The sequence below is a fragment of the Trichechus manatus genome, unplaced genomic scaffold (assembly GCF_000243295.1).
Source record: "Trichechus manatus latirostris isolate Lorelei unplaced genomic scaffold, TriManLat1.0 scaffold00094, whole genome shotgun sequence".
Taxonomy (NCBI): Eukaryota; Metazoa; Chordata; class Mammalia; order Sirenia; family Trichechidae; genus Trichechus; species Trichechus manatus.
In genome coordinates this window covers 5,875,422-5,893,550 of record NW_004444030.1, presented here as the reverse complement: position 1 = coordinate 5,893,550, position 18,129 = coordinate 5,875,422, and the positions used below count along the sequence as shown (strand labels likewise).

The window sequence follows — 18,129 nt, the reverse complement described above, 5'->3', positions numbered from 1 at the left end:
CGGAAGCATACGGCCACATCTTCCTCCCGTGCAGCACCTGGTGGGCCACTGACCTTTCGGTTAGCAGCCAAGTGCTTAACTGCTGTGCCATCAGGGCTCCTCGGGCCAACTACCACTGAACCTCAATTATCAAATCTGCTGCCAAAGGTAACATTGTCTAAAGCCCACAAGATCCTAGTTAAAAAGTTTAGGACAATTATGTGGAAAAAATAATATCTGACAATAGTAAATTGCAATTTTAGGATAAAATAGCAAGAAAACCTAAGGTCTAAAAAGCAATGAAGGGGAAAAATCTGCTAGATGAAATAAAATATGCACTGATACTATGGATTGAATTGTCCCACAAAAAACTCCCGTTGCCATAGAGTTGCTTCCAACTCATAGCGACTCTATAGGACAGAGCAGAACTGCCCCACAGGGTTTCCAAGGAGTAGCTGGTGGATTCGAACTGCTGACCTCCTGGTTAGCAGCCAAGCTCTTAACCACCACTAGAGGCTCCGTGTCCCACAAAAGATATGTTGAAATCCTAACCCTTGTGCCTGTGAATGTAACCTTGTTTGGAAATAGGGTTTCCTTCTGTTATGTTAATGAGGTTAAATTAAATGAGGACATAGGGGAGCAGAGCGGGTCCTAGTCTTAATCCGTTGTGAGTGCTGTTTTATAAAAGGGGAGAACAGATATGGAGACAGAGTCATACACAGGGGAAGACAGCATGTGAGGATCCATCTAGGAGTCATGGAATGCCTAGGGCTGCCAGAAGTGGAAAGAGGCAAGAATAATTTTCCATTAGAGCCTACAGAGATCACAGCTTTGTCAAGGCCCTGAGTTTGGACGTCTAACCTCCAGCACTGTGAGGCGATTTCTGTTCTTTAAAGTTACCCACTTTGTGGTACTTTGTTACGGCAGCTCAAGGTAACTAAGACAATTGTCATAGAACACGAGTCTGTTAAATCATGAAGATCATTAGGCCATTTTGGCATTGTGACCATATCTGAAATGGAGTATTTTCAATTCCTAAAAGGACGTAAAAGTGAACCTGAGGGGATTTGTGATGGTAGGGAGGCATTAGTAAAATATAAAGCTTGATTCATACAACCAGACGTGCAGAAAACTAGAAAGATAACACAAAAAAACTCATCGGTCAGAAGAGGTCATGTTAGCAGCCTCAAGGCAAAACCAGACACGTTAATTATTGATAGAAAATTCTTAGAACAACTGGGTTAGGAAGACGATGTTTCCTAGAAAGCCCGTTGCTGTCGAGTGGATTCTAACTCATAGTGACCCTATAGGACAGAGCAGAACTGCCCTGTCAGGTTTCCAAGGCTGTGATCCTTATAGAAGCAGATTGCCACAGTTTTCTCCCATGCAACAACTGGTGGGGTCGGACCACTAACCTCTTGGTTAGCAGCAGAGCACTTAACCACTGTGCCACCACGGCTCCTTGGTATTCTAGAATAGTAGGGATGAACGTCCTCGTTTTATTTCAGTAAGAATGAGGCGAATGCAGTAGTGCGCAATAGGGATTTATTTGCATCTGTCCTTGAATTAGTGCCATGGATTGAATTGTGTCCCCCCAAAATGTGTCAACTTGGTCAGGCCTTGGTTCCCAGTATTGTGTGGTTGTCCACCATTTTGTGATCTGACGCATTTATCCTATGCGTTGTAAATCTTAACCTAATATTAATGAAGCAGGACACAATCAACAGAATTAGGCTGTATCCTTGAGTCAATCTCTTTTGAGATATAAGAGAAGCGAGCAGAGAGGAGAGGGACCTCATTACCACCAAGCAAGAAGAGCTAGGTGCAGAGCGCATCCTGTGGACCCAGGGTCCCTGTGCTGAGAAGCTCCTATACCAGGGTAAGATAGATGACAAGGACCCTCCCCCAGAGCCGACAGAGAAAGCAAGCTTTCCCCTGGAGCTGGCGCCCTGAATCCGGACCTTTAGCCTCCTGCACTGTGAGAGAATAGATTTGTTAAAGCCATCCACTTGTGGTATTTCTGTTAAAGCAGCACTAGATAACTAAGACAATTATCATCATGGCCACTATTTACTTTGTGACAACATACTTATGAAACAGGTATTGACATCATTTTATAACTGAGATTGAAAAAGACTCTGAAAGGTGATGTGCCCAAATTCTACATATTGTATGTATGTATGTGTATGTATGCATGTGTGTCTGTGTGTATACCACAGAAATATGTACAGGTCTGGGATTGAACCACCACCCCTGAATACCTGAAAGCAGTCTACAATCTATTCCAAGTCTGTGGAGGTTTTTCTCAGAAGCAGAGCATTTCCCAACAGTGATCTAAGTCTTTCAGGCTCGACTATCAAAGACATACAAATTTCCATTTCTATTCATTAGGATTTGTTCGGTCTATTTTCAAAAGCCCTTCTTATTCATGTTGACTAAGTTGACTTTTGTAGATTCCAGTCCAGCCACAAGGTGAGCTCCTTGAAGGGACAGACTTCCTCACCCTTCTCTTGGTGCCCCCAATGTCTGTCACATACCTGTTCAAAGTTGGCCAAATGCACAATATCAGTATTAATCCACTGATATAAATCTTTTCAATACTCTCTCATTTCTTGGTAGTCATCATCATCAGAAAAGACACTGCCAATGTCATCCAGCATTTTGTATAAACTCACTGGACATGGCCCCTATTAACAATCATTGTCTCAGCCAGATGCCTGATGATATCCAAAATCACCAAAAACTTAGTGACAGATGAGAAAGAAATCACTCTCACCATGTCTTAGTGTATGACTCGTTGTCTTCAGCATTTAATTTCAATTTTCATATAAAGTTTTATGGCTCCAACACTTACAGTACGCTGATACTGAACCTGCACTTATCCAGTGGAAGACTCAGAATGTTATTAATCTCTAAGTGCAGGCAAGTATGGGCTAGAGAAGGATGATGTTTTCATTTTCTAGCATCTGTACTGCTGTATGAGCTCCATTTCTTCATGAAACAAAACTGAACCACCATAAGAAAAAATGAATTTCTTAATTTTCTTCCCTCAGTGGCAGAATCACATAGCTGTTTTAATATGGATTTCCAGAAGGCCTAAATTACTGCTTTTGGAGTTGTAAAAATTCCATTACAGAAACACACAGGACAGAAAATAAATAAAATCACATCAGCTTATCAGATGGTTGCTCTAAACATATTCTTTGCTTTACTTTTCCTGTAAAAAAAAGCTTGGGGATCAGATCCGAAATCCGACCATCAGTATACAGCTGTGGTTTGGGGAGAAAAAGCCTAAAAGAAGAAGGTAAGTCAGCGATCTGGTGCGCTCTGCGCAAGTCTGCAGTTTGTGGGAATGTCCTATTAGGTAGGAGATTTACAATTTCAAAGAAGTGAAGGAAATCTAAAACAGATTTTTTATAAAAACCAACCATTTTTCTTCAATGACTTTTTCCCTTGACACATAAGCTGATTTAAGAAAGGGGGAAAAGCTTTAATGAACGTTTTGTTACTCATCTGAAATTCTTGGACAGAAAACTGGCAAATTAGGTACAAGGTTTAAAAAGTGAAATTTTCCCAGTTTTGTAAAACTAGATGAAAACATGCATGGACATTTGCTACTGCCAGCAGTCAAAACCTTAAGAAGTTTTTTAAATCTGAAAGAGTAAGGACCTTAGGGAAAAATCCACTTCTAATACACAGCAGTATTATTGTAACAGATGTAATAAGTAGGTTAACAGACAGCATTAAAGGAAAAAATAATTAATCACTTAAAACAATCAGCACTTTAAAAAGATAGAGTTGTATTCGTTTTTTTAAAAAAAAGTATACTTCAGTAGATGGTACTGTTCAAAATGATTTAATGTTCTTGTTATTGATGTAACACAATTTATAAAGCATTGAGAATGAACATGTTCAGCAGTGTGTACTCCCGATGAAATTTAAAATTACACATGATCATATTAAGAGTATCATTCACCAGTGTCTAAAAAATCTATACTGAAGATTTAGACAGAGAAAGCAAGGATACACTTTGTTTCTTACAGAGTCACAATACAACAAATACACTCACATTATAGCTAAAATTATACTAGTCACAATTTTTAAACTTAGAGAATAAAGCTATAGTATGTGGAATTGCAATATATTTTTCTTTAAAACCATTTTCGAAGAATGGCTGATCTGTCATTTATTAGAAGCCAAAACCCAGCAGAAAACCATAAATGATCAATACAGTCTTTAAGATATTTTGTGGCCAATTGATTATATGCTAATTTTCAAAATACAACAGGATTTTTGGTTCAAGGATAGGTTAGGGATTCCCATCTATCGCTGGAAATGTAAAGTTCATGAAAAAAAAAATTCATACTTACTAAAACATCTTTTTACAGAATACTTTTTGTGTGGTTAAACCCAAGAAATGTCTCTAATAAATAAAAGGTATGACCAAGTAAAAAACATAAATGGATTAAGATGCTTTAATATGACTGTCTCAATATTCTTTGGAAAGCCATCAATTACTTCATTTAATGGCAACTAAAATAAATTCTTTCTTATATTAACATATATCAGGGTTTACTGCTTAATATGACTGTTTTTCTCCCTCTAGGGCAGAGTCAGCAAACTATGGCCCAAAAGGCAAATCTGGCCTGCTGCTTGTTTTCATAAATAAAGCTTTACTGGAACACAGCTACATCCATTCATTTACACACTGGCTATTGCTGCTTTTGTGCTGTAACAGCAGAGGTGAGTAGTTTCTGGAGACCATATGATTCTCAAAGTCTGAAATATTTCCTTCTGATCTTTTACTGTTAGAAAAAGTTTGCCAATTCTTGCTATAGGGGCTTTCCCAGACCAATCTAAAATAATGTGTATGTTTCTCTACTTTTATTAATACTTTGGTTTCTCTTATTCTAATATGTAATCTATCTTTTTTATACTTCATTTTATTGTTTGGTATATACCTTGGAAACTTAATGGCTGTGTTCATCTTTCATCTATTTGGACAGAAGCACTATCTCTGCCCATAAACTGTTTTCATTTCAGTCACCCAGGAATTCTTCAGGAGTTGGATGATAACCAAATAGATGAGCCAAACATCAAGAGAATGGCCAAAAAACTGTACATCTTATTTTATCTGCAATGAGGGAGGTGAATAAGTGTTAGCAGAAAGAATAATGAAAATCAAATATACTTTAGAGTCAATGCCATTAAATCGGGGGGAAAAACAGCTGAGGATTTTCAACACACACACACACACACACACACACATCCCATAGCTACCCTCCCACCTATCACAAACTAATAGCCACAACATAACCAAAGCACATCTGTTTTATAAATATATTACTGTCTATATACATATAGATACAGCCATAAAAGACAGGTTAAATAATTATTTGTATAATCAATACTACTTTAAGCCTTTTTGTTTTTTAAAATTACATGTTCTATTAAAATTATCAAAATAATTATTTAAAAAGACCAGGAATAAAACCAGTGAAGAATCTGCTTTCCATTCAAGTGTTCTAAATCTTACCATTGGTCACCCAGACCCCAGGATTGGTTGTCCACATCTCAAAGGAACATAGTCCAATCAGGGAAAAGTTAGCCATCAAAAGCACGCCCCTCCCATTCTTAATTCTTCATAACAAATAGGTATGTATGTCTATATATAGATAGATATAAAACATTCTTTTATATTATATATTCTCATAAATGAATTTTCATAAAAAACACAAAGCTCAAGTTTCCACCAAATCTTCTTATACTGGTGTGCATTTCTTTTAAATGTTTAGGTCAATGACAAACTCTATCAGGATATACAGATCATAAAAATAAGATTGAAAATTTATGTATCACATGCAAGAAAGGAGGAAATACTAAGGGCCAGTATTTGGCCAGCTGAGTACGATTCCCTCTGTACTAAGACACAGAGACGATGAACTGGCTAATTACTGTGTAAAGTACAGTCAACTGTCAATTATTCAGGGGCAGAATATTCCAATCTGAGTCCTTTTTCTTCTATCAGTTGACCACTTCTGGCAATTTCACTACTTACTAACAAACCTCTCTCTAGTTACTTATTAGCAAGTCTGGTAAATGACTGGATTAGGAAGAAAGTTTTGGCTAAAATGAAGGTTTAGGATCAGCTGTGGATTTAATTTAATGATGGATCCTTTTACTTATTGCTTTGGAGAATTAAGAAACCGCTGTACCTAAAATCTGCCAATATCTCATTCTTAAGCTCTGAAAGCAACGTTGGTGCTTCAAGATAAAGGGACAAATTGTCCTCTTGACATACGAAAGCTGCAATTTCTTAACTCAAAATTAATTGTTACTGAAGGGTTTCAGTATGTGTTGGTCAGAGCTATTCACATCAGTACAGGTGGCAGCAGACTACACTATTTCTCCATGGTTTAAACATCAGTGAAGCAACTGACATGTAGTCAATCCGCTAAAAACGCTGGAAGGCCAAATTAAAAGTGTGGTATACAGTCACCTACGACTTCACTTCAACAAAGAGCTCCGTTAAGTTTAGCAGACTCGTCAGTAATTAAAACGTAAAATGAAGCAACTGAAACAAAGGCTGCCATGTACAATTTAAAACCGTGAGTTCATACGAAAAAAAAAAAATTCTTAGAATATGACTAAAATAACAGTTACTACACATTTGTAACCCTACTTCTGGCACTGGTTTAGCCTCTACATTTAAGCTTGTTCTACAGGTAGTGACCAACAAAATCAAGGAGAACGATTTTCACGAGCAGGGCTGCTCTCAGACAGACGCCACTCAGGATGGTGTGTGTGGCATCACCTGTACCACTTCTGGGTACAGAGGAGCGCCATACTCACCGCAAAAACAACAGCAATAATTGTGTAGAACACCACTTTCCTGAATTAAGTTTGCTGAACACGGTTCAGATTATTGGATATGTCAATATGCACAATGCCTTTTAGAAGCATTTACTGTATACCCAAATCCTACTTCATGCAACACACAGTGTCACACAAGTAGTGAAAATGTTATCCTAGTCAAAGGTGCTTGGACATTATTTTCAGGCAGCATTTTACCTTTATTTTAAGTTAAGTTCACACTAGATAAGTTTTAGGAGAAATAAAATGCCAATAAATTTAATATATTTTAATATAGTATATAAAACTAAGACAGATGCTTTTTATTTACCTAAATTGTTACTGTTATTTTCTACCCTAGTCTAGACCTCAATTTTACTGTAAAAATTTATATTTAAATAAGGGATAAAATGTTGCCCAAAAGTCTAACCACAGTTACACATTTGTGTTTTAACTAGCTCTACAAATCAAAATAGTTCTTATAGTTAAAAAGATACAATTTGTATCAACAGTAAAAGGTCCTTTCTGGCTTTTCAGGGCTTCAAACTGCAGCAAGTAGAGAAATCAGAATAACCAGGGCATCTAGGCTGACTACAGAAACCGACCTGAACGAGGCTGTTACACTGAGTAAAATTGAAAAGCCGGAGGCAACAGTCCAAGCGCTGTCAATCACACTGCTATCTGCCACTGATTGCCAACATCTATCTTCCGACCCACAGAAACGTCTTCGCATCTAGCAAAACCCATGGCTTTGAACCAGAAATATCCCTTACTAATACTAGAACAGACTTCAGTCTGTATCTAAAACTACACTATTTGTGGCAAGAATCTGGCCTTAATAATATAACAGGCCCCAAAAAAACTACCTTCAGGAAAATGGAAAATATACAGTATCTTACAAAAAATTTAAGTTACCATTTACAACTCCTCTGTCGCCATTTCTATAGTGCAGTATCAATAAATGTTGCATATCCTCAACACATAAACCACCTCAGGCCAGCCTTGATAAATAGCAGGAAAGCTGAAGAGTATATTAAATATAAAAGTTGCATTGAGAATAATTAGATTCATTAAAAACAGGCAAGTACTGTGAAAGGGTTATTTTATCCAGTATTGTTGTGCCCCAAAACAAAAAGACAGACACATTAAAAAGACAAATTAATGAAAATCTAGGAATTCAATTCCATTTCTACTGTCTAGAAGCACATAATAGCTGGATATCAAAGCTCTAACTGTAACAGTTATAGCTTTTGCCTTATTCGTATAAAAAATGGAAATATTTTTTCCACTGATTGCATCTGCTTTCCTTTAAACCAACCATATTAAATTAACTAATTACTTAACATATAAAAAAAAAAAAAGTGCCATCTTGTAAATCATTCTAATATATCCTGTTACCCATTTCAACATAAACTGGTAACTTACATTTTGTTTAAAATATAAAGTCAGTGCTGTAGTATATCTTTGTTTCTATAAATAATGATTCTAGCACAAAGAAGCCCACTTTCCCCAAATAAAAACAACTTAAAAAGCTGTAAAAGATTCTAATTAAGCTTGGCTTGAAAAAATAGTTTGCTAGGTCTAGTCAAATGTTCAACATTCTGTAGGTATTGTAATTGCTTGCAATTGATAGACAAACACCAAGGTAATAAAACATGAAACAAGGATAAAAAGTGCTGCATATAAACCCCTGATGCACCAAAGATTAATATCAAAGATCACAGATACATCTATTAAATCAAACTGGAAAAATTTCCAGCCAAGGATATAGCTTTAAAAAGGAAACGTTAAAAAAATGTTTGAATGTAAAGCAATCCCGTGATACTTCCACCATGTGGGGCTATACATACAGATTCCATGATACAGTATTTCACATAAATGGATACTATATAACCTCCTTGCTGAGAAGGAGATCATGTGTGCTATTGTAGCAAACCTCCCTCAGCATTTGAGCTGAACAAAAAAACTACTAAACACCACAAAGATGCATCATCTTTCAATAACCCAGCTGTGATTTCTCCACTAAAATGGCTGCAGCTAGCTGCTGGGCATCTGTCATGTGAGGATTCCTTTTCATGACAATTCTCACAAGGTCAGGTGGGAAGATGTTGCACAAGTTGATAAAAATCTTTTCCCGGTTGTCTTGATACCTTGGGGGGTCTTGTGGCATTCCGCAGTATGGTATTCGCCAGGTAGGTTCTGGCTGTTCAGGTAGGCTCTGGAAGGTGAACTGCTCATAGCATGGCTGTGTGGAGTTATCAGGCAAGGAGTAAGTCTGCCGATAGCCATATGCATCAATCCCGTAACTCTGCCTATCCCAACTTCCCAGCCCATCCTGGCGGGAATAAGGTTTTCTTTGTCTTGAAGGTGAACTGTCATAGAGCCGAGAATCGGAAATGCTGTCTATTCTTGTGGCCACTAAAGACCTCCCCAGGTGTGGTGCCTTAGAGTGTGCTGAACTTGGAGGAGAGGGGTAATCACCGGGACAACTGGACCGGGCACCCACAGCTGGGTGCTGCAGATGCATAGCCAAGTGTGGAAGAGGAGGCTTGTGATGGTACTTTGGTTCTTCATGACTGTAACTTTGCACTCTGGTTAAGGGGTCGTGGAAATTCTGCAGGAAGGGCTGGGAATTAAGGCGGCTGTGAGGGTGCAGGTGTTGACACTTCAAATTCTCTTCTAGTTGTGGGTCGGGAGAACTGACGTAGGAACGGTCGTTGTACCCCACATAGGAGTCGCTGCTCCCACAGCTCATGCTCCCTTCGCTGCTGCAGTCCGAAGCTACAGAACTTATTCTATAATCGGTGTCTAAGGAGAAACGCCTTTCAGGACTCCGTGGGCCCGAGATGCTCAGATTTGAATATGCATTCAACATGGAATAATATCCAATGTCAACAGGCGAGTCGCATTTTGGGTACTGTTCATAAGGCATTGGCGTTCCATGATTTTTGGTTGCCATCATCATTGGAGGATATTGTCCCTGTGGTCTTTGATCCTGAGGTGGAAAGTGAACTCCAGATGGAAGGCCATTGCTTAAAGATGTAGTGCTTTGGGGTTTTGCAGTAGAAGTAGCCGGTATACTAACTAAGGAAGGTACAGACCTGGTTTCCAATTTGTTTTTGGTGGGAAGCTTTTCCTCTAGGTCTTGGTAGACTTGAGTCCTTATGCTTGGATCTGATTGCCTCTTTGGAGCACCTCGTTTGACATCAGAAGTGCTGTCAGCCTTAGTGCTACAGGGAACACTGTTGCTTTTCACCAGTCCTCCTTCATTTGCAGTTTTGGCTGCTGTATTCCTAGACATGGCACGAAGTTCATCAGCCACTGACCGCTGAGGCTGGCTGCCCCTTTCGGGATGGTAATATTTGCACTTGTGTCCATAGGTACACTTCTTCCCTATGAAGAGAAAAATTAATTAGGCAAAGGAGCACACCACCAGATCCTGAAAAATTCAGTTTGGCACTATTATTTTAACTTGCATTAAGAAACAAAGGCAGAAATGGGAGGTACGCTAAGTGTTACTCTGCTCCTTACTCTTGAGAAATACCACCTTGATTCAGTCTTGCCATTCCTTACTATCAAGAGCAGTAAGAAAGTTGGCTGAATGATTAATAATCACCTCCAGGGTTTTTGGCTAGTACCCTGTGTGCCCGACTCACACCTGCCTCTTCTCTTCCAGGAAGTTTATGATCAGGTAGGAAATTCTGTTCTGAAGAGCAACACGTACAGCTGTGATAGGACAAAACCATGCTCCTCTGATTTGTATCTAGGCATAAGGACTCCAAGTTTTTATCCATCTGAAAGCTAACTTCATGTAGTATTAACTGAATCTTTGGAACTGTGTTTTAATTCAGGGAAATCCACTTGGCATTGAACCCAACTATGTAAAAATAATTCTTTCTCATGGCTAAGATATGCTTAAATTTCATTACAATCAAAAGAACCACATACTATACCATCCAAAATTTAAAATGTTTATTTTTATTAACAAAAGTTTAACAATATGTTGTGTTCTAAAGGCATGTATTAAATACCCATAAAGAAAGTTACCATATGGACAAGGCTGCTTTTTGTGTTCAGGAACAATAGGTTTCTTCCTCAGAAAATTATCCAGGCTTGGGCCATGTCTGCCAAGAGGATCATCAGGGGGCATGAACCTGTCATGGATATAATAAAAAATTGTATCTCAACTAGGAGGTGGATACTCAATTCTACGACAAAGAGTACAAAGACTTACTCATTCGAAGGTATTTTTTTGAAATTTTAATCCAAGTATTTGATTCAACATTTACAGGGTTAAGAAAAAAAAAAGCAATAAATGAAGTTCTCTTTTCTTAATGAAAATAAAATGTTTCACGCTGAACTTGTGTTTGTTTTATTTCAAGTAAGTTTTGAGTCTAGCATGTTCTAATTAGTTCTTTTTCCCTCTCAGTCTTGGGATTTTGTAAGGATTTTAGAAAACTATCAGGACATTTAACGAGTGTTTCATAAACATTAATTTTGTGAAGCACTCTGAAGCAGGTGGGGAGTGAGTGCAGAGGCAGCAGCTGAGGGAGGAAGGGAGAGGTGGTGGAAACTAACCAGAAAACTCAAGCTTACTAAACACCCATTTGTGCCCGATACTCTACACACATTGTTTCATTTCATCCTAACAATCCTCCCATGAAGTTTCAGCTCTGTTTGACAGATTAATAAACTTTTCTGGTATAGACCTAGATGAATTAAGTAATGTTTATCTAAGATTACATGGCGTAGCTAAGATTCAATTATGTCTGACTCCAAAGCCTAGTCTCTTCTAACCATACTAAGGTAATTCTTAGCTGAGACAGAAAAAGTCTTAAGAAAGTAAACTTATATTCTTTTGGGTTGATTCTCCAATGGAGGCAAGAAGAGCTCATGGCATGCATAATTTTGACTGAAGAGATCTAATACTGATTATGTTACTGTTTGAACTTGAAATAAGTATTTACATATAAAATGTGAGTAATGTGTAAATTTTCATAGCATTGTTAACATAATTGAGTAATAACACTTAGCAAATACAGCATTTAATATTTTTTATAAAAACAGTATGACACTAAAAGTTAAAAAGAGAAGGCAAATTCACTCAATTCTATAATCCCAATACAAGTATTTTCTATGTCTATGCTGCACTTTAGTAATTTTCCATATGCATACACCATTTTACATGACTTTAATCAAACATAAATATAATTTTATACTTTGTCCTTTTAACATATAAATATTTTTCAGTGTTTCTTAACAGCCTTCATAATAATAATTCTAAACAGCTGCACAATTTCACTAGACTATGTATTGTAATTTAATTGGTTTCTCTATTGTACATTTGGTTTGCCTTTGATTTTTTACAATTATAAATACTACAGTAATGAACACCTCTGGTTTTTCTTTTTTCCTTATTATATACTCCTAGAAATGGGATTATAAGATTGAGAGGGCATAATATTTTTAAGGATTCTGATAAACCATGCCAAATTATATATCAGTTTCACCGCATTTTTACCAGTATAAGGCATATGAAACATTATCTTTGAGAATTAAATGAGTGAAAAAAACATGTTTTTTGTAGATTTAATTTTCACTTTTGATTAGCAACGGTTGGACATTTTTCTACATATTTATAATTATACTTCTTCTCCTGGGACATGCTGTTTCATGTAATTTGTCCATTTATCCATTTGCAGACTCTGGTCAGGACTAGAGTTTCTAGAACTTAAATGAAAATCATCTATTTAGTTAAGTTAGCAAAGCTCTAGGTAGATTTCCAGCAGCCATTTTTGGGGCATCAATATATTCAAAATTTTCTTTCTCTGAAGATGAAAATTGCCCGTGTCGGCTATTACAAGTTACTCAGACAGTGTCAGAAGCCTTGCTCTGCCTCAGGTGCCCGTCAGTGTCTGACAGGGAAGGGCAGGGACCTGCCACTTCAACAGCTCCTCACACAGAACCTTCTGAGGCACGACTCGGCAGTTTTTCTGACTGGCACTGAGTATCAGTGGGAAAATCAGTAGTTGGAAGAAATCTGTCTTAGGTCTGGGCAGTTGCAAAAAGGGTGGGAATCTGTAGCAGCTGTCACGGAGAGTTAGATTTTCAGGGAAGCAGTATATATTGGCAAGTAAACGGTTTTACTTACTTGTCATTGACAAATGAATACATTAATAACCGCTCATCTATGAACTTCTTCCATTCTGGTTTTTCATTAGCCAGATCCCTGTAGTTGTCATTGGACACAATTATACCATCCGACTCAAAAGCCAGCTTCACAATGAACCTGTCGTCATAGCACACCACTCGCCTCCCCTGCACACGTCGGGATGGCGTGAACACCAGGATTTTGTCCTTCTCTAATTTACGTAAAATTTCCTGATCTGCCAGAATCACAAGGGTAAAATTTCAGGAATAAATACATATAAAGCACATACAGCAACTTTCATAAAATGTGAACTTTCATAACATGAACTGGATTAAAAAAGAAAAAAAAAAAAACAACCTGTTGCCATCGAGTCAATTCCGACTCAAAGCGACCCTATAGGAGACAGTAGAAATGCCCCATAGGGCTTCCAAGGAGGGGCTGGCTGACCTTTTGGTTAGCAGCCATAGTTCTTAACCACTGAGCACAAGGACTCACATGTAATCATTTAATTGGGGATTATGATTTGCAGTTTGTGGATATAGTGCAATTTGTAAACGTCAATAATCGTTAATTTTCTTTCAAGAACTTCAGTAATAAAGGCTTTTAAAATAGGCAAAAAATGAGCAGCATAAAACCCAACTGTGACTGAACAAATTCTGAGCTTGAGCCACCAGTACTACAGCTTTGAATGCAGCTCCTTGCAGACTCCCAGCACGACGCCATCCTGACAAAGCCGCTGTGCTGGGCTCAGGTGTGAGACAGCAGATGTGCCCAAGTTTTGTTTATTTTAGTTGTTTTTTCTAACTAGTGCATGTGGTGGCGGGCGAGTTTGAAAAGTAGTAGTAGAGGTGGCAAAGCGAAAAGCCTTAAATTGCATCAGAAAGTCCAAAGAGAAAGAAGGCATTGAAACTCAGAAGTCTTGTTATGGGCACGGCCATTTGTTCCACATCTCTTTCTGTGAAGTATGGGTTACACAGGTGAGCATTCCTGTGGGGGCTGACTAAATAAGAGAGTAAAAACCTGTTGCCGTTGATTCCAACTCATAGCAACCCTGTAGGACAGAGCAGAACTGCCCCATAGGGTTTCCAAGGCTGTAATCTTTATGGAAGCAGAATGCCATATCTTTCTCCCACAGAGCAGCTGGTGGGTTCGAACTGCCAACCTTTCAGTTAGCAGCCAAGAGCTAACCACTGTACAACCAAGGCTCCTTAAATAAGAGATTAGGAGTAATTATGACAGGAAAAAAGATAGGTGGAAGAACACTCATTTTGTCTTTGGTTGACATACTCTCAGCACTTTGTAACTCTAATGATTTGTTTTGTGGTAAAAAAAACAAAGGTGTTAATTATTTTGATCAATTATAAAAATTTTTGTCAACCATCCCTTCTTCCTACTTTTCTTCTTTTATTCTGTATTGTCTCACCATTGTAAATTCCTGGCACAGAATGCCAGGTATAGAGACCTACAGATATGATTAAAAAAAAAAAAAACACGTTCACTGCTTCTTAAGGCTTATTAACTGGAAAACGTATTTTACTGCTATTGTTTAAGCATGTTTTCACCGCACAGTTATTGCATGCCTACTCCACAGTATGTACTTGACTAGGTGCCAGTCGTCACCAGGATTAACAATGACCTCTCTTAAGTTCTCAGTCTTAGCAGGTTGGGCAAACTTGTAATTGCTACAGTAGAAGTATGAGCAGGGTACAAGAGAAGAAGGAATGGAAGAGCGATATGGGTCAGCTCTCATGCTGGTAGAGAGATCGGATGAGGTTCCTAACAAATGAGTTCATAAGGAAAGCAGAGAAGAGAAGTAGAAGAAATGTGGGCATTTAGAACCAGCAAATCACAGATAAAACTCAGGTTCTGTTACTTTCTAAATAGGGCAGTTACAATCTTTTTGAGCCTGTTTCTTCCTCTGCTCATATGCAGTTGATAGGCTATGAGGAGAAAACGAATTAACACATGTGAAAGCACCTAGCACAGTGCCTGGCAAGCTCTCCATAAACACGTTCTTTAACTTAATTTTGTTTACTGGATGCAATTATTGATCTCTTTAAAAAGTGACAGAAAACCAACACAAAATCAAAAGCTCGGTCTCAACTTTAGGATTGGTCAAATTATAATTGTTTTGTGTGTTTCCCTAATAAAAAGCACTTTGAGGGAAGGGGCCATGTCTAATTTATCTTTATACTCATCAATACCCAGCACATGAAGCATACAGTAGGTGCTCAATAAACATCTGTAGAATGAATAAATGAGCTATTTAAAGACGTATGCTCCTGAGGCCTTCCAGTTTATTGATCAGTTTATGTTCATGAGTAATCCATGGTACTTTATTATTTGTGAGGGTGATTATTTGTATATGGCATTTCTCAATCGTCACGGAAGTGTATTTCTTTTACTGTCCACTGAATATCCAGTTCCTAGCACAATATCTGATACATACCAGTTATCAGTTGCCATTGAGTTGATTCCAACTCATGGCAATCCTATGTGTGTCAGAGCAGAACTGTGCTCCATTGGGTTTTCAATGGCCGATTTTTCAGAAGTAGGCTGCCAGCTCTTTCTTCTGAGGGGCGTCTGAGTGGACTCAAACTGTCAACCTTTTGGGTAGTGGCTAAATGCATTAACTGCTTGCACCACCCAGGGACTACTACCTGGTACACAGCTGGAGTTTATTAAACGTTTGTTACATGAATAAAAGACTAAAAACAGATGCTAGTCTGAATCTATAACACTGAGAACTTTAAAATATTTCTTAGCCAGTTTCTTTTCTGGTATACCTTGTAAGTGAAATATTTTTAAGTGAAAAAACATTGGACTGTTTAATTTACCAGGTATTATCTGGTTGAAGGCTTTAGTCAGGAGAATTATTACCCTGGGGTGGGGGTGGGGGGCTGCTAAAACCCTCCGACAATAGTTCTACGAAGTTTACAAAGTAAATCGCATAACTGATGTCTTCTAGAGATCTGGCATGCTGATACCTTTTGAATTAATTAAACTCAGCCACACCTCACACTTTCTCTTCTCCTTGATATCATATTAGTTCCATGCTCTAGAAGTCTTCCAGTCATTTCCATGCTTAAATGTTCTTTTTCTTTTTTTGTTTACTTTTCTGATTATCAAAGCATTAAAAGTTCTTTGTACAAAATAAAAGACCTCATATAGTCACAACCCGAAGGCAATTGATGTTAACATTTTGGTATTTTTCCTTCCAGTCATTTTCTCTGTAATTTTTTCCCACTGTTGATATATGTACGTGTGTGTGTGTGAGAGAGAACACACTCTATAATAAAACTTGTCTTTAATGTCAAGGAGCACTTCCTCAGAGCATTAAAACTTCTACCTCAATATTCTCATGCATATTCTATCATATTGATGTACCCTAATTTATTGAACCATTCTTCTAATGATGAGTATATAGTTTGTTTCCATTTTTTTCTATTGTAAATAATGCTGCACTGAATGTCACTGGACATAAATCTTTGCTGGTATCTTTGATTATTTTTGGGGGAATTTTTTCTTGAAGGGAAACTAGTAAATCCAACAGTGTTAACATTTTAGGATGAAACTGCTTTCCAGAATGGTTGTAACAATTTACATCTCCACAGCAGTGTAAGTAATGCCCTCAGTGGAATGGATATATCCGTTTTTAAACTCCTGCTAATTTCATGGGTGAAAACTAACAATTGTTTTAATTTGTGTTTCTTTTCTGACTAATGAGGCTGAATGTTTTTTCTTCTTGTTTGACACGTGTATTTCTTTTGTGAGTTGTCTATGTGGGCCATTTTACCATTTATATCCTGGGGACAGCTTTGTGTTTATCAATCTATATGAGCTCTTTCTATGAAAAGGGCACGGATTCTTTGATGACATTTTTTTCCTTAGGTATCAATTGGTTTTCATTTTTGAAATTTCCCCAGGATACAGAAGTTCAAACTTTGATGTAATTAAATCTATCTTATCCTTTGTAATCTCTTTCTAAACTTTTAAATTTAGAAAGGTGTCCCCAAGTCACTTGAAGACTATTTATTTATAGGATGGTTTGTTTTCTAACACTTAATCCTTCGAGTTATCTGGAATTTATTATTATATGGTGTAAGAATAAAATACATATACCTTTTTTCCCAAAGAGTTACCCCATGTCTTGGTGCTACTGGTGGAATTATGCCTATACTTCTCCCACTTTATATTTTTATATAGGCTAGCGTCTGATTTCATGGGTTTGAACTCTGCCACTGCTTGCCTATCTATTCTTATGCTAGTTTAACAACGATATAATGATTGTAGATAAAGAGAATGCTTTAATATTTGATAGGCCAATCACCTTCTCCTATTACTCTTCGTTAGCTGTTCTTGCGCCAGTCTTTCCAGATGATTCAGAATAATTTTGTCAAGTATTAAAAAAAACGAAGAAAGAAAACAGGCAGGATGGTGCTGTACTTGTAAATCAATCTGGTCAGAATAAACATCTTTATAACGGCCTTTCCTTTCAGGTACATGGTAGGTAGTCTCATTTGTCTTTGATTTGAAAAGTTTTATGGTTTTCTTCATATAGGTTCCCCACAGTTTTTGTTAGTGTTGGAGGTGGAGACAGGGGCAAGAAGGGTTGGATGCTGAATGAGAAATCACTGAACTTGAGCAAAATGTTAAACAACAATAATGAACAGTTATAGAGGATATTTTTGTCTGAAACGTAAACATTTAAAAATTACAGAATAATGCAAAATATAAATACTTCACTGGGATTGAGTCACTTCCTTGTACTTGACACCAGATAGTCTTTTTTGACCTGCAGTAATAAGAATTTGACAGTCACCTAGTCTAAAAGAGCAGATGAGAAAACGGGGGCTCGGAGAAGTCCAGTGTCTCACTCACAGTCCTGTGGCCAGTAAATGGCAAAGCTAGAATTTGAATCTAGGTCTCCTGACTCCTAGCATGTCTCTAAAGGTCAGAATTTACAAAATTTGAAGTCAAAAGTTTCCATACAAATAAAAAAATGTAGCAAGAATTAATGGTTGGTTAACATAATTAGATAATTTTCAAACTCAGAAAGAACTTTAAAATCCAAGAGAATACAGCAGCCCCATTGATTGTGTGAACAGGACCAGATTAACATTTTGTTCAACAGAATACCTGACAGT

At 37.5% G+C, this 18,129-nt stretch overlaps 1 protein-coding gene across 2 annotated transcripts in view; it reads right to left on the bottom strand.

The window, feature by feature from the left end:
• Positions 1 to 2,000: 2,000 nt before the first annotated feature.
• The window catches only part of ZC3H12C (zinc finger CCCH-type containing 12C), an 81,588-nt gene continuing 65,459 nt past the window's right edge, over positions 2,001 to 18,129 (bottom strand). For both annotated transcript variants that reach the window (XM_023736964.1, XM_023736963.1), the window contains exons 4-6: positions 12,983 to 13,217; positions 10,879 to 10,985; positions 2,001 to 10,224 (exon numbers count right to left, since the gene is read on the bottom strand). In XM_023736964.1, the coding sequence (XP_023592732.1) occupies positions 8,828 to 10,224; positions 10,879 to 10,985; positions 12,983 to 13,217 (1,739 nt within the window). In that variant the 3' untranslated portion in view covers positions 2,001 to 8,827. The remainder of the gene's footprint in view (positions 10,225 to 10,878; positions 10,986 to 12,982; positions 13,218 to 18,129) is intronic.